Source organism: Carassius gibelio, chromosome A5 (genome assembly GCF_023724105.1).
Source record: "Carassius gibelio isolate Cgi1373 ecotype wild population from Czech Republic chromosome A5, carGib1.2-hapl.c, whole genome shotgun sequence".
NCBI classification, from domain to species: Eukaryota; Metazoa; Chordata; class Actinopteri; order Cypriniformes; family Cyprinidae; genus Carassius; species Carassius gibelio.
In genome coordinates this window covers 30,190,951-30,207,174 of record NC_068375.1, presented here as the reverse complement: position 1 = coordinate 30,207,174, position 16,224 = coordinate 30,190,951, and the positions used below count along the sequence as shown (strand labels likewise).

Sequence of the window (16,224 nt, the reverse complement as noted above, 5' to 3'; positions counted from 1 at the left end):
TAATGGACAAACCTAAAGATATAAAAATGATGAAATGGATATATTTGTATAATGTAATAAGTTTATTTTACAATATTTACTTATTTAACATTCTCGTTCACTTTCGAGTAATTCCAGAACTCTGTGAATGAGGAAACCGTTTCGACACCTGTTGCAATAGGATCATACTGAAATAAGTTAAACCATCAGTGTAATGTTTCCGTATGCTTGATATCTCGTTACCGAAGTGCATGAGCTCATGCTGGCATCATTTTATTTTTTAATGCACAGTTTAATGAGTGGGAGAGAGAGAGATACGTTTTACAGGAGAATTCGGGAGAAAACAGAACAAAATATGTAGATCACAAAAAGAAAAAATATATATTTTCACACACTTCATGGATTCAACTGAACATGAACATTCCCTTTCAACTGGGTTATTTATTTTAGACCCAAACGCCACAGACAAGAATAAAACCTACATATTTAAAAAAAAAATGACATACCCACTAAGCAAGATGCCAAGCAACACCAGAAGAAAGGGATTTACTCGCATTGTGTTTTAACAGTTGGATCCTTAGTAATTTGAGAAGTAGACTGACTGGATGGTCAGATAATGAAAATATGGTCCTTTTCTATAAGGAGGGAGGAGGGGTGTGTTGTGTGTGGTGTTGTTCAGGCAACAACAGTCCCAGCTACCTGAGACTCAAACAACCAATCAAACTACCCCTGGCGGTTTAACAGCCAATGACTGATCGGAATAATTCAGTACATTATAATATCCCCCAAATAGTCTCTACACCAGATCTAAATAACAGGTTCTGAACACTGTTAAGTCTACAATAAAAGCTTGTGTTGGTGTAGGAAAGAGTATGTTGTTTAAAAATCTAAAAACGCTGTGCAGTTTTACAAAACCTTCATTATTATGTACAGTTGTCTATTGTTATCTTGACTCATCATTACGTCTGTTTTATTGAATCAAAAGATGTTAGCTACTGCAAGTTTAATCTTCTGGACCAGTCGAACTCACAAATGAATCATTGGGACATTTTAAAACCCTTAACATAAAAGTATGTGGCTTAATGCATTAAAACAGTGTTTTAATAAGGCCAAACTCAGTAAATAAATTATTAATAAAGCATTCTATTCATAGACATGCAGATAATGTGCCCAAAATACGACACATTAGCCTATTGTGGTGTAATTTATCAACTGCATGACAGATAATTATATGTGATAAACAATTGTCTTGTCATGCTATATAAATTAAAACAATACTAATACATCCGTTTCATTTTCTTTCTCATACTCTGATGATATGAAATAATCTAATTTTCAAAAATTATTTAATTCATAATTCATTCTTCTATCTGAAGACCTGATGCTCCCACTGTGGATAATCAACCAAATTAATTTATTAAATAGTGGGTTGTTTGTCTGTTAGCCTAAAGATCAGCTTATTAAAAACAATATTCATAATATTGGGGACATGGAGAGTAAAAGGCTAATGTTTTTTTTCTTCTTCTATGCATTATAAGGAAGGCTTTGTAAAACTGCATAGCGTTTTTAGCTTTTTAAACAACATACTCCATCCTACACCAACTACGTACACATTTCCTATCATGTAGGTCTATGGAAGAGGACCGAACAAATCAGAGTAGGACACATGCAGCCCCACCCCAGGTGCAGCCCCGCCTCCATCTGTAGGCTGCAGCCAGGTGCTTCTCTGCCATTTTGTGCTGCCACAACCCCCAACAGTTGGTCCTGGTCAGTTTTTACAACGAAGCGACAGAAACGACAACAAGATTAAAAAGCATTTAAACTGCTTTGTATAATGATACATATCCTGTTTATTGCAAGCATCCTAGCCAAATAAATCTATTAATAGTAATGACATTAACATATGATTTGTAAGGACGCAGATGGAATTTATTAGTCTGTTTCTGTCGCGTACTTTAGCTTAAATATATCAAGTCATTGTCCAAAATAAAGTCGGATATGGCAATCCATGTATTGTCCATTTGGCATTGCAAATAACTAAATAATATAAAGGAAAAATATAACTTTAAACATAACTTTGTTTCTTCATTAATAAACAAATATTTCATTCAGACAAACTGTTAAGAGGTACGACCACAATTTCCTGCACCTGCAAGAAATACTGTATAGTGAAAAAAATAAAATAAATGGAAACAGGCCATGTCACAACATTTCTGACACATTCTCATCATCATTTTGGGAACAATTTAGAATAGGGAACACTTATTCACTATTAACTACGACTTTTCCCTCAATAAATACCCAATTTGCTGCGTGTTAATAGTTAGTAAGGCAGTTGTTAAGTTTGAATATTGGGTAGGATTAGGGATGTAGAATAATGTTGTATAGAATAAGGAATTAATATGTGCTTAGTTAGTATTAATTAATGGCTAATATTCTAGTAATATGCATGCTTATAAACAACTAATTAAGAAACCCTAAAATAAAGTATTACAAACCGACTTAGTCCAAGGGCAATCCTATGCTACAAATAAAATAAATAGTGATTATTCATATAATTACAATGTCACAACATTTCTGCAATTGCACAAAAAGACTGAAGTATACAGGATGTGAAGATTTTATCTAGGATAACACAGCACTGTTGCTTCATGACTTCATGAGACAGCTGTGCTTTTTTGCAAGACATCAACTCATGATAAATAAATTTAAATAGTGTAGCCCCATTTTGTTTCACTTTTGACTGTATCAAATTATAAAATTTAGTACAAGATTTACCTCAATACTCACAACGTTGTGATGTGGGCGGCTGACATGTATTGAAAAATTAAAAAAACATTAAGCACCATTCCGAAGGAGTCAATTAAACAAAAATAAACTTTGCTGAAATAATCAGTAAGAAAAAGGTTATACAGTAGCATCATGATAATGCAGTTATTGTTTTAGATAACTTGGTAGATTGGTAGATAAAATGTGACTTATTTGTCAAAATGTCACTAAGAGTTATTACCTGCTTGCATTACTAGTCCCTGGACCTTTTTAAATATTGTTTTCTATTTACTATTTATTAGATTTATTTATTTTGCAAGATTTTGCACCAAATGATTGTATTTCAATTTCGTTATACTTGTCACGTTTAGAGTAGACTATTTCATGATTTCATAAATATACATATCCTAATATTTAAGTACTGAGTGATACACATAACGATAGAAAAAATAGCGCTCAATTCAAAGTTTCTTATTAATAATCAACTTAATCGTTCTGTATAATTCAAAATCCAAACAAAGATAACGTAAACAAAGTAAATACGTACCCAGTTACTGAGATGATAGCCAACACAAGAAGAAAAGTGTTAATATTTTGAAACTTCATTATTCCTGTAGGCTATGTTTGTCCTTGTTCACTTCAAACAGAAAAAGATCTTTATAAAAGACATGTTGAACTTGACGTTGCCTGTTTTCGCGAGAAGTGTGGATAGCATCCAGGTCATAGAACACTCGTGCCACACCCAAGTCATTTGCTTTTAGAAACTTTATGCCAGTGTGTTTGAATATGTGTGCAAATAGCAACATCAGAGATGTTGATCAGATCAGAAAGAGATATTTTAAGGAAATAATGAAAAATAAAAGGATAAGCGTGCTCAACTTCAGACATTTATGCCCTTTCCTTGCTAACTTTCTTCCGTCTCGTTGACTCGGATGTACGTCACTGATTTTGTTGTTCCAAATGTAACATCCTGGAATCAGCTGCGGAGTTGACTTTTACAATTACAATTTGTTTAATGCAGCATTTTATATGTAGGCCTATATGTGTATGATTGTGCAGCTTTAAATATGAAAATAATAATAATAATAATAATACATCACTGAGTTGTTTGAGGTGAGGGTAAATTAATCGCGATCTGCAGTGAACGTTTTGTCATAGTAGTTTACATGCACAGTTTTTGGTTCAATCGGACTGAATTCATTACGATTGATGAATCTGATTGTAGTGTTTACATGAACGCTAAATAAAGTGATCGGGTTGATATGTCACAAGCTACAAATCGGAATATATTTTTTGACAGGTGCACACTGCTCAAATAGTGAAAGTGAAAGTGACATAGATAATATAGAGTTTCTCATTGTTTGGACATAATAACCACTCTCCTACACGGTTTCTTTATTTGTTTTAATATTTACCCGTTTATGGATAAATATACATATAAACCGCTGTGCTGTGCTACTCATATTTAACACGCAAAAAAAAAAAAAAAAAAAAAGTCCCTCCCCGCGCCCAAAACGGGTTGCCTGTGGATGAGTCTCCAAAACAAGGTTGTCCTGCTCACATTTCACAGTTGCCGAGTGAAAGAAGAGTTTTATAATGACAGGACACGCATTTATACAACACTTTATTCAAAAGCAAGAGCCGCTTGTTCCGTGCGTCATACGTCATTACGTTATTTCTGCGTCATTGCCAGGGCTTGACATTGGGTGCGTTCGACACATTGATCTATAATATAGAATAGCAGATTTTCTACTGTTTAATGTTAATCACCATCTTACTCCACCAGTCAAGAGCTACATTTAGCCTTAGATGTTATATGAATATGGTCCCTGAAGCATAGGTTTTATTAGCTGACAATAATAATAAATAAATAAGCATTATAGACACAAATACACATGTACTTTTAAAATAGTTTTTGAAAAATTTGGTGTTATTGTTTTGGCAGCAAGTTAAAACTCTATCTATGAAAACTTGTGTGATATTCCTTTAAAATAACGTTTTAGTAGACCTTTTTTTAAAAAGTATATTTTACTGTGCAATTTCTTACATAATTTATTCGAGTTAGACCAAACTTTTATTTTGGTGAGTTGTAGACAGAGTTTCTGTGTTTTTTAATTAACTATTATTATTAGCTATTAAGCCTACTTGACGTATAGCATACTCTACTGTGCAATTGTACTATATTTCTGTTTGAATTTCTTCAAGTTATACCGAAATTTTATTTTGACAGGTTGTCATAAATAATCGTTTCTGTCAGTCTGTGTATACGATACAAATGAATGACGATAGTTTTGTCAAATGAAATGGTGAAATCCTCTCATAGTGCGCTGGCGTACACATGTGTAGCCTACATCATGTGTCAATATAGTGAAGAGCTGAAAACACCACGCGTGCTTCAGTGTGTGTGTGTGGAGTAGAGCACACATTCCCAGAGACGTGTATAACAACACCTTCAGGGCCGCTGCTGGCCAAATGGGTGCCCTAAGCAGGATTGTATTGTTGTTTCCCCCTTCCTCAAATATGATGATGAAAACTACTATGGGGTGGAAAAATAAATTTTCTTTGAATAAATTGTATTATTTACAAATTACAATTGTAACTCTAGACATTTACCTATGACTATAACTTTATTATGACTCTAATTAATTTTATAGTCTTAAGTATAAAGAAAGCATGCAAAAGAAAATTAAGCAGTTTTACTATGATAAAACCATGGTTTATTTTTGTAAGGGTTGTGATATTCATGTTTTTTTGTTTTTTTGAAGAAATTATAAAGTCTGTGTCATCTATAGCAACAAGGTGGCCAAAAATGAAAGATTAAGTGAATATTTGAATGAAATGTTTGGTCAGTAGCCTAAACAAGGATTTGATTGTCCTGTAAGTGTAACAGCAGCAATTATATGGCATTTGGCTCCCTTTGCAGGCATTTGTAATAACATGTATATAAATTGTTTATTTTGTATTTGCCTACATTATGTATTTTAACAGTGTTATTATTAACCAATCATTATTGCCTCATTGTTTTTCATATAATGCATTTTAAGACATTTTAAAGGCTATTGATGGCTTAGGTTTTTATAGCAACAACAACATCAAAAGAATATTACAGTATATTAATACTTCTTTGTAAATTATTATTTGACGTAACAAAACCAAGGGTTAATTTGCAGTTACCATGGCTACAAGAACCATGATTTGTGGTGTTATTGTTAAAACCATGGGTAATTTTCGTAAGGGAACCTGAAAAAAAAAGTTTCACAGGAATGTGCCTGAAAGTGATAAACTGACCTTGTTTTTACCTAAATTATTTATAATTTATTCTAATATATATAAAAAATGTATAAGTTGTGCAATGTAGCTGAAACCTAAACTAAATTAAATTAAATTAACACATTAAAATTAATTTAATTCACATTAGGTAATTGTAATAGAATTACAATTAGGTAATTTACATTACCTAAATGAACACATTACAATTATTTTATGACTGCAAGTTTTTCTCCTCAAATGCTACTCAGCTTCAAATTTGCGTTTGAGCCCATGTGAAAAAGTAGCATAATTTACATATGATTTACAGTTTATTTTAATAAATATCAAACATTCAATTCAATTGTGCCTTATAGCTGACACCTAGATGAACAATTACATTTTTTAATGACTATACGTCATTCTCCTCAAATGCTACTGACGTTAGAAAAGTGTATACCAATATCGCATGTAACTTTAGAGACGGTCCCTACATTTGATACTCTCGAACGTCCAACGTCAAGTCAACTTTATGCCGGGGTTTTTTTTGTTTTTTTTTTAACTTTTGATTTATTCATTCAAAAATGCCCGTATTCCGTGACGTTCTGCTTTATACAGCAAGTTCCATTTGTGACTGAATTCCGCGATTCAATCCCTGTTGCTTTGCAAACACACAGACCCAGGGACGGCATCGCACACGCACATCACGCACTGCGCGTAGGGCACCGTGTGCTTGGGGGGGGCACCAAAACATCTGGGTCGTGAAAAAAACATCACAATAGGCTACTAGTATAAATAACAAATAAAATATTTCCAAAAGCATGTTAATATACAAAAGCAATACAAAAGTAATATAGGCCTAGACCAAATTAGTCGAGAAAAAGGTGAATCTCTGTGCCAGTGTCCCTCTTGTGCCCCCCCTTCTCCACCTCCTAGTGGTCTGTTCGATTATGCCTCAATCAATGTCAAATTTGGCAGACACCGACCTCAGACATGGCCTCGAAAAGGCACCGAGAGTCGGGGGCGGAAAAAAGAAAAAAGAAGAGACAGCGGGATGATGCTCGCGCGTCGCTTGCAGGTAAGACAATGTTTTAAATAAAAATGTTAGTTTTAAAAGTTTCAGAATTTTTTCAGTAACGCGGTAAGCTAACTAATTACTTTTCCCGTCGTTACAACGCCGTTAACGTTACTGAACGTTAAATGCGGTGCGTTACTATGCATTGATCTAATAAACTATGCAATCCGAACGCACCCCTGGCTCACAGAGACTGACCAGGTGGGTTAATGACGAGATAAGCGATTAGGATTGGCTAAGGCAGAGTCATGTGTTTCATGGTAGCCAATCAGAGCAAGTGTTTTTACACACATGCCGGCACACGCAGCTGCGCCAGGCGGCGCCAGAACACACACGCGCAAACACACACACACACACCCAACAGAACAGCTACACAGAGATTCGCAACAGAGATGGCAAGTCAGGAGCGATCCGATGAAAAGTTGGCATTTTCAAGGTGAAAATATAATCACTACTTCAAATGGGCTAGGTGCACAAGATGGCGCCGGTGAGCTTCAGCGACGCGAGTGTGTGCGTACTTATTTCCGTCTTGCGACGCTCGCATTGACTGGTTCACACCGCAAGCTGCAGCAGAGCAGAAGCAGCGCGTATTTTTTTCGGTGCCTATGTTAACAGATGAGAGCGTTCACACCGCACGCAGAAGCTGCGCGGCAGAGCGTTGCAGAAGCAGAGCAGAAGCAGCAGTGCCGCGATCGTTTCGGCGCTGGGTCTATTTTTGCAGCGCTGCTGACGCTCAGTTAAAGTGAAAGTACACATTTGATGGACAAAATAAATATGATTTCACACAAAAAGTGCTCTAACTGCACAAAAAAGCACATCTAGGGTGTTTTAACAAGAACTAGAGTATGTTACGAAAAGGAAATTAATATAAAAAAATATGTATAGAAGATAAAGTGACCATGGCCAAAATGATCATGATCATGGCCAAAATACACATGTACTTAAACGACAATTTGCCCAAAATTTGCATTAATGATATCTACTGTGTTCTTAGCAAATTACATAAAAAATGTATGATATTTAAAACCACATATTTTTCTATTTTATATTATAATTTTATTTTTAATATATATATATATATTTTTACAAAATCTGTTAAAGTACTTACAGTTCTATCCAAAAATAGACTTTTTTGCCGAAATACAAAAACAACTTTAAATAATTTATATTGCTAGCTTAGCCTTGGAGATTTATTTATTATTAGTAGTTGTCCTATTCTTTCGTGCTGACAATCATAAACAACAGCACGTGGTGTCACAGGCGGTGGTCTTCAGAGTGCACCTGGAAAGACAATAATGGACGACACTCGTCTCATTGTGGAAGTTGAGAAATATCAAGTTCTTTATGATCCACACAATGTACTTTATAAAGACTTGCAGGAGAAGGAAAAAGCATGGGATTATTGCATCTTATTGCAGATGGTAATTAATTTTATAGTGTTTTTGAAGCTTTCGCTGGCACACGAGCAAAAAACTCAATATTTGATTCAAAATTGATTCAATTGGAACCATTTATTTACAATTTCTAAATTACACATAAGCACACAAATAACAAAAGCAGGTGATACATGCATATATAATAAACAACTAAATTCTGATTTCAAGATGAGCAGGAAGTCAAGGCTGTGAACCATTTACAATACACATAATTTAAAACCGTTTATTAAATTGGTTTTCAGGGTGTTTTTTGGTAAATTTGATTGCAAACAAACCCAGTGACAAGATGGTAATATGCACCATGTTCTCTCCTACGTCGGTTAATGGGATGAACCCAAAGTCTGGGTCTTTTTAGTCTCCTTAATAACAAATATAGCGCGATGGCCTTTCTTCTTTCAACAACTACTGCACGGAAAACAAAGACAGCAAAACAAAGATCCAACAAAAGTAGGTAACAATTAAATTATTAATTAAAAAAGCTTCTTGCCTAGTCTTTTTATTTAAATGTATTTTAAATGGGAAATAAAGCAATGCGAACGTACCCATTATAGAGCACTCTGACCAAAATCTGCTGTTCAGTTGCGCGCTGCCTCCGCTGCCGGTGTGAAAGCAAAATAGGCGCGCGCTGCTTCTGCTCTGTCTACCTGCTGCTAACGCGCTGCTTCTGCTCTGCTGAAACTTGCGGTGTGAACCCGGCCTAAGGGAAACTTACATACGAAACTTGGTTAGATGTATATAATTAAAGATTTTCAAATTTAACAGCCGATAGTGGTATATCAAAAACATGGGGAAACATCCTCCCTATATTTTGCGTACCTCTGTGTGGAAATTCATCAAGATACAACGCGGAGATTGCTTTATTCTTCTGTTGATTATGCGGATCAGCGTCAGTTCAGGTCCACAGGGATTTCTTTTTTCAAACACAAACCTCTCAAATATGCAATACTTTTCATTTTCGAAGAGCTGGTTTTGTTCTGTTATGTAAGAGAAATGTTTCTGACTGTCAAACAAGACGCACAGAGATTTCTGATAAAGTGTTTTATTAACTTTATTTGATATAATTTATAACTAACTGTACAATTAAACGTAATATAATTATGGTAGGTTTGCCTTATATAAAAGATTGCTGTTTGCATTCATGTGTGTTTTTGTCTGTTTATTTGTTTTGTGAAAGATCTGCAGCATAAATCATTATCTGTCTACGAGTAGCCATTGTTATTGTTTTGCATTAATTATCAGATTAAACAGATATTAAAATTAGTCACGTATTTTTTACTGTGTAAAATAATCTTGTGAAAATAACTATGAAACAGACTGATGTATGTGTACAATTGAGAAATGGATACTTCTGAAGATAAATCGCAGCCCACCTCTCACGAGGTAAATATTTATTATAAAAAATAATAATAACAATGCAAACATCTTCGAGAAATAAGTAATTTGTACATTTACATATTTGGTAAGATAAAATACATTATATAGCTGTGTATACACACCATGAGTTCAACTTTCATTTCGTGAACAGTAGTGAACATTAGTGTATTTAATTCATTCACCGGACTGAAACATACAGGTTTCAAATCCACTGGCTCAGTTAACATTTGTAGTATAGTGATAATAGCAGTGTATATCTTATTTGCATATGAAGTGATATTATACATCCTGTAAACATATAGAAGGTAATATTTGGACTTCTCTGGTTCTCTGCACTGACTTTAAGCACAACCGGAAATACCTACGCACACACTCGCAAGACCGGAAATCCAAGATGGCGGAGATATGCAACTAGCCCATTCATTGTGGTCAAAGGCAAGAACGTGCATGTAATGTGTACATACAATGTGTGACAAGCATCTACAAAGCTAGTGGCCAAAAACACCCTTTCTTACAAAGATAATACTTGAAGTGCATGATAAAACTCTTGCTGTCTGTTGACGTGCAATAAATATTGAAAGTTGTGTACCCGTCTGTTCTACTCATTTCAACTGACTTGTGAAAATTGCAAAAAAAGAAAAGAAAAAAAAGTACAAATTCTCTGACATGTATCAACTTTTATTTTTTCTCTTTTTTTTTTTTTTTTTTTTTTTTTTTACAGTAACGCAAATAGTTACTTTCCCTGGTAAAGAGTTACTTTTATTATAGAGTAATTCAGTTACTAACTCAGTTACTTTTTGGAACAAGTAGTGAGTAACTATAACTAATTACTTTTTTAAAGTAACGTTCCCAACATCCTACCCTGTATGATTTTCCTACCGAGGTTTACTGCGCACACGCACATTGTCTCATGCTAAACAACGATATTTAATGTATCTGCATTACTGTAAGGGTAGGTTTAGGGTTGTGGTAGGTGTAGACATTAATAAATCATAACTTTACAGTAGCATTTTTCGTTGTACCCACTGTTTTAGTGGGAGGTAGGAAAATCTGAAAGCGTAGGAAAACGGAAGTTGTTACTTATCCTAACACTTTTTAAAAGTTACGTTTCACGTAACGTTAGTAGACTATGCCCCTGTAACGCTAGTTATTTATCCTCTCAAAGTCTGTGTTTTCATTAAAGCTTCATTTCTTGATAGATAGATAATCCATTTTTACCTTTCCTCCTGTGTTTCATATGGTTCACTCGCTTCACGCGCACTGTCTCTTGCATACTGTCTATGGTCTCTTGCCACTCTGTCGTCCTCTCGTGCTGCTGCTTTCACTGCAGTCGGACATTGGAGATTCGCGCTCGTAAATTTAAAAATTGGCCATAACTTTTAATTCGTTGCTGCCAACTGGGGTGGCAGCAGGGGTGGACCAAACAAGAACATTCTAGGAACGTTCCCTGTATGTTATTTTTATGTTTAATTTGATAACCTTAGGAGAATGTTTTTATAACTTTAAGAGAACGTTCAGAGTAGGTTCCCGGAACGTTCCCCTAACCTTGAGGGAACGTTCTATTTACATTAAGAAAACTTTCCTGGATAACCAATAGGGAACGTTCTGGGAATGTTCTGGGAACCAAAAACTAACAATCCCACAATGTAAAATTGTTAGCTGGGACAACAGTGTGACTACATTTAAAAGCTTTAACGATTCTAAAAACTCAGATTTGTTGCCATTATCGGAACTGAAAAGGTTCGTCTAACCATGGGGGCAGGGTTTCATATTTTTTTTGAAGCACCCCTGGGCGCCGCCATTGGCTAGCGGACCCCCACCTGCTGTTAGCATTCCATTGACTCCCATTCATTTTGGCGTCACTTTGACAGTGAATAACTTTACATCCGAGGCGTTTAAAGACTCCATTTGTCCATTAATTATTTCTAATGAAACACAAAAATATATAAAATGTTCCATTACCTTGTATCCAGGGCCGGCGATAGGCGAACTAGGCGTTTGCCTAATGTGACAAATATGTTGGGGGCACCCTCTAGGGTCGCCGTTACGTTACCTTACGTTAGTCAAGTGCACAGTTGTTGAAGAAAATGAAGCGGTCTAATAAACCCAGGGCTTAATTTGTGCCGGAACAAGCCGGATCCGGCACCTCATTTTGGCGGATCCCCCTCCTCCACTTCACCTCGTCACTTCACTCACATAATGTAACATAGAATGCAAAGGAGCCCTTCATACATTGTCGTGTATCTTTAGAAATAAATAATGGACAAACGGAGTCTTTAAACGACTCAGATGTAAAGTTATTAGCTGTCAAAGTGACGCCAAAATGAATGGGAGTCAATGGGAATGCTAACGCAAGTGAAGTTTTGCTACAAGGTGGCAGCACGCAGCCGACTTCAACTTCCGGTCGCCTTCCTTGCCGCCTGCTTAACTCTCATGGAATGGAACGCACAGGATTGTGGGATATCAAAGGCAGCGAAGTATACATCTATGCTGCCTTCAAAAATTGGCCAGATGGAGGCATCTCAGGAGACAGGAACTGAAGCTAACTTTGATTTCGGACGTGCCTTGATGCCTTCCTACCTTGGAATGTGTCCTCCGAAGGCAGCATTTTTCAGTTTTCGGATGCAGCCTGAGTCTGTGCAGTACGCCCGACCCCCAGGAATTGCGTTCTTCTAATTGACTTCACTTGTCTCCGTTGAATCGGAACTTTACATCCGAGGCGTTTAAAGACTCCATTTGTCCATTAATTATTTCTAATGAAACACAAAAATATATAAAATGTTCCATTACCTTGTATCCAGGGCCGGCGATAGGCGAACTAGGCGTTTGCCTAATGTGACAAATATGTTGGGGGCACCCTCTAGGGTTGCCGTTACGTTACCTTACGTTAGGCAAGTGCACAGTTGTTGAAGAAAATGAAGCGGACTAATAAACCCAGGGCTTAATTTGTGCCGGAACAAGCCGGATCCGGCACCTCATTTTGGCGGATCCCCCTCCTCCAGGGGCGGTGTTTCAGTATGACAGACAGAGAATAGCCTGATATGTGCCGTGAAAAACTATCCAAAATTCATATCTCTGTTATAATTTGTTATTATTATTTTAAATCACAGGGTTATAGAAATATTTAACCAATGATAAGTTTTTAAAGGAGCTTATAAAACTTCTTATAAAAAAGCTCTCGTGAAACCTCGTCACTTCACACACCTCTACTCAAATTGATGCACTCGCACCTGGAGGAGACGGATCTCCGCTTATTTGCAAAGCAAGGGTAAACAAATAACTCTGAATAGTACCTACAGCATTTCTTTACTCAAACACTATGTCTGTAAAGGCTATTGTTTTTGTGTGTTTGAAGACTGGAGAAGTAGTTATTTTGCCATCTAGCCAATATACTTTTGTACGTTTAGAATACCCTGTGCATAAGTGCTTAATCGTTTATATCATGAGATTTTGGCCAAGTGTATTTAACAAAACAAAAAAAAAACATTAAAAAAATAAATGTTATATCTAAACATGTAAAAGGTAATAATGGCATATAATGCGCTGCACTTTCCTCAGATGCGGACAAAACACAGATCTCCTCATTCGCCGGCCAAAGACCTTGTTAAGTCTAAATGTGACTGTGAGGGCACATAATACAGCCTTTGGAGCGTGTGAGTACCAAATGGCTTAAAATTCTTAAAAAGGTGTGCAAATTATTATACAATTTTGTGACAATGCAACAATGACCTGATTAGTCAAGTGACAGTTCTGTCAGCTGTCCTGAAATGTCAGTAAGTATCGCAGCGTGCAGGTCACTGATGCGCTGATGAGAAGCGCGCTCTGAGAGAGTTCATGGATTCAAATGACTGATTTATTCTTAGACTTTTTGTGGATTTATTTCATTATTCGAACCTACAAGCTATGTTGAATAAATGCAGGAATTTCCCTCATTCTAAACTCGAAAGCTGCGAGATTTATTAAAACCATGCGACCCATAGTCCCCCTAAGAAAAGTTTTTAGGCCTGGAAATTGTGGTTTTAAAATCGCATGGCATTTCCATGTTATTCATGACCTTACAGACCCTATAAAAGCAACTGCACACTCTTAATCACTTAAACTGGTCCACCAATGTGATTGCACGAGTGCTCCGTTACCTCTCTCCCTTCTTTAATCGCGTGCCGGATCCGTTGCCCCGCTTTGTTCCGGTACCTCGCAATTTAGAAATTAAGCACTGTACATATTACTAGCAAACATAACTTCACTGATAACCTACATGGTTACAATTTAATTTAACACTGATCTGGCTGTTTCAGGTGAAGGGCATTCCACATCTAGCATTCCAGGTCCCACTGAAACACAGACCACTGAGACCAGAGATACTCAGCCTGGGGGGCGCATAACTCAATCTTGCCTAGGGGTAACCAAAGGGCTAGAGCCGGCCCTGCTTGTATCTTACGTTATGGTCCCGTAGAAGAATTTTTTGTAAAAAATAGGCTAACGATTGCGTCATGACCAGCGACTCTCTGTCGCAAAGTAGAGAAATTACCGTATCTACATCATCAAGCTCAGTTTGAGGCTGCATCCAAAAACTTAGGCAGGTGACTTGCTGCCTTGCTGTCTAATCGGGCAATGACTTTGCAGGCAGTGTTTTTGCACGAAGGCACCTCATGAAACTGATTTTGGACAGTCCTCTAAGGCAGCGTAATGGTTTAATGATCTACAGCAAAATATAGAGAGTTTTGGTGATAACTAGGTGTATATTTCATTACTCATATTAATTTCTCGCTAGAAATGGCATAAAAAGTGAAAAACGTTGATCAGAAACATACATTTACACAAACTGACCACCAACCGCAACTTTCAGACACCATCTTTATGTTTTGGCTTAACTCCATAGACAGTAAAGTAATTGGACACATCGACCCCATTGGAACTCAACTGAGACAATTGAAGCCCATTTTTAGCGTTTTTTAGCACTTCCGTTTCTGATGCGCAGACTCAAACGAAGCTTGACGACGTCAGCAACCTGTCTGACAGATGTAAATGTTCTAGTAGCTGTGCGTGCAACTACCATCGTTAATCTTGCAGAGACGTCGAGCTTGAGTGAGCAGGAGTAAGTATTCTGATTAATTATTTTGTATAGTATTTTAAAATGTAACGCCAGTAAGCCATATTAAGTTAATTGCCTGCGAGCTTCTCCTCCTGTCTGTAAGGTAATGTGACAGAGAGTCGCGTGGTTATGACGCAATCGTTAGCCTATTTTTTTACAAAAACTGTTTCTACGGGGCCATAATGTAACATAGAATGCAAAGGAGCCCTTTATACATTGTCGTGTATCTTTAGAAATAAATAATGGACAAACGGAGTCTTTAAACGACTCAGATGTAAAGTTATTAGCTGTCAAAGTGACGCCAAAATGAATGGGAGTCAATGGGAATGCTAACGCAAGTGAAGTTTTGCTACAAGGTGGCAGCACGCAGCCGACTTCAACTTCCGGTCGCCTTCCTTGCCGCCTGCTTAACTCTCATGGAATGGAACGCACAGGATTGTGGGATATCAAAGGCAGCGAAGTATACATCTATGCTGCCTTCAAAAATTGGCCAGATGGAGGCATCTCAGGAGACAGGAACTGAAGCTAACTTTGATTTCGGACGTGCCTTGATGCCTTCCTACCTTGGAATGTGTCCTCCGAAGGCAGCATTTTTCAGTTTTCGGATGCAGCCTGAGTCTGTGCAGTACGCCCGACCCCCAGGAATTGCGTTCTTCTAATTGACTTCACTTGTCTCCGTTGAATCCAATGGGGTCGCTGTGTATATTTCTCTTACTGCCTATGGTTATATCCACTTGGGCTGCGCCGCTCTTCGACGCCGGCTCACATTGAAAATGAATGACTTGCGGCCACTTTGACGCTCTCGTCGGGTCAAAAATAGCTCGGGCCGCTCTGCTCACAACGCTGCAGAAAGATTCGGGAGTGCTCTGACGTAGATCGAATGCTTATTTTGTATTAAAGTGGCCGCAAAGCAAACAAGCTTGTTGATCTATGAGAATGAGAGTAACGTTATAAATTAACCTCATTAAATATTGTTGTGTAAGTATTAAGATCCTTCATCTAATAATGTATAAAGCACTGTAAAAATACTCTGATGTAAGTAAAAGTCCTGCATACTTAAGTAAATATAATAAATAAATAAATAAAGTATAAACATTACTTAAAGAGCCAGTAAGATGAAAATTCTAAGCTTCCTATCACTGTTTATAAGTCTTGTACATTAGGTTTAAATCCATCCAAGGTTAAAAAACATTGTCATTTTGTCAAAATATCATTTTAAAATTACCTCAATTCTCAGAGATCCCCAAACGGTT

The 16,224-nt window shown here is 36.8% G+C and overlaps 1 protein-coding gene across 8 annotated transcripts in view; it reads right to left on the bottom strand.

Annotated features, from left to right (window-relative positions):
• The window catches only part of LOC128011636 (globoside alpha-1,3-N-acetylgalactosaminyltransferase 1), a 49,975-nt gene that overhangs the window by 13,634 nt on the left and 20,117 nt on the right, over positions 1-16,224 (bottom strand). For 2 of the 8 annotated variants that reach the window (XM_052594298.1, XM_052594323.1), the window contains exon 1: positions 3,296-3,681. The exons of 4 other annotated variants lie outside the window; for them this stretch is intronic. In XM_052594298.1, the coding sequence (XP_052450258.1) occupies positions 3,296-3,354 (59 nt within the window). In that variant the 5' untranslated portion in view covers positions 3,355-3,681. Of the gene's footprint in view, positions 1-80; positions 2,682-3,295; positions 3,682-16,224 lie in introns of those variants that run through there. 2 more of the 8 variants (XM_052594313.1, XM_052594341.1) reach the window with 2 other exon arrangements.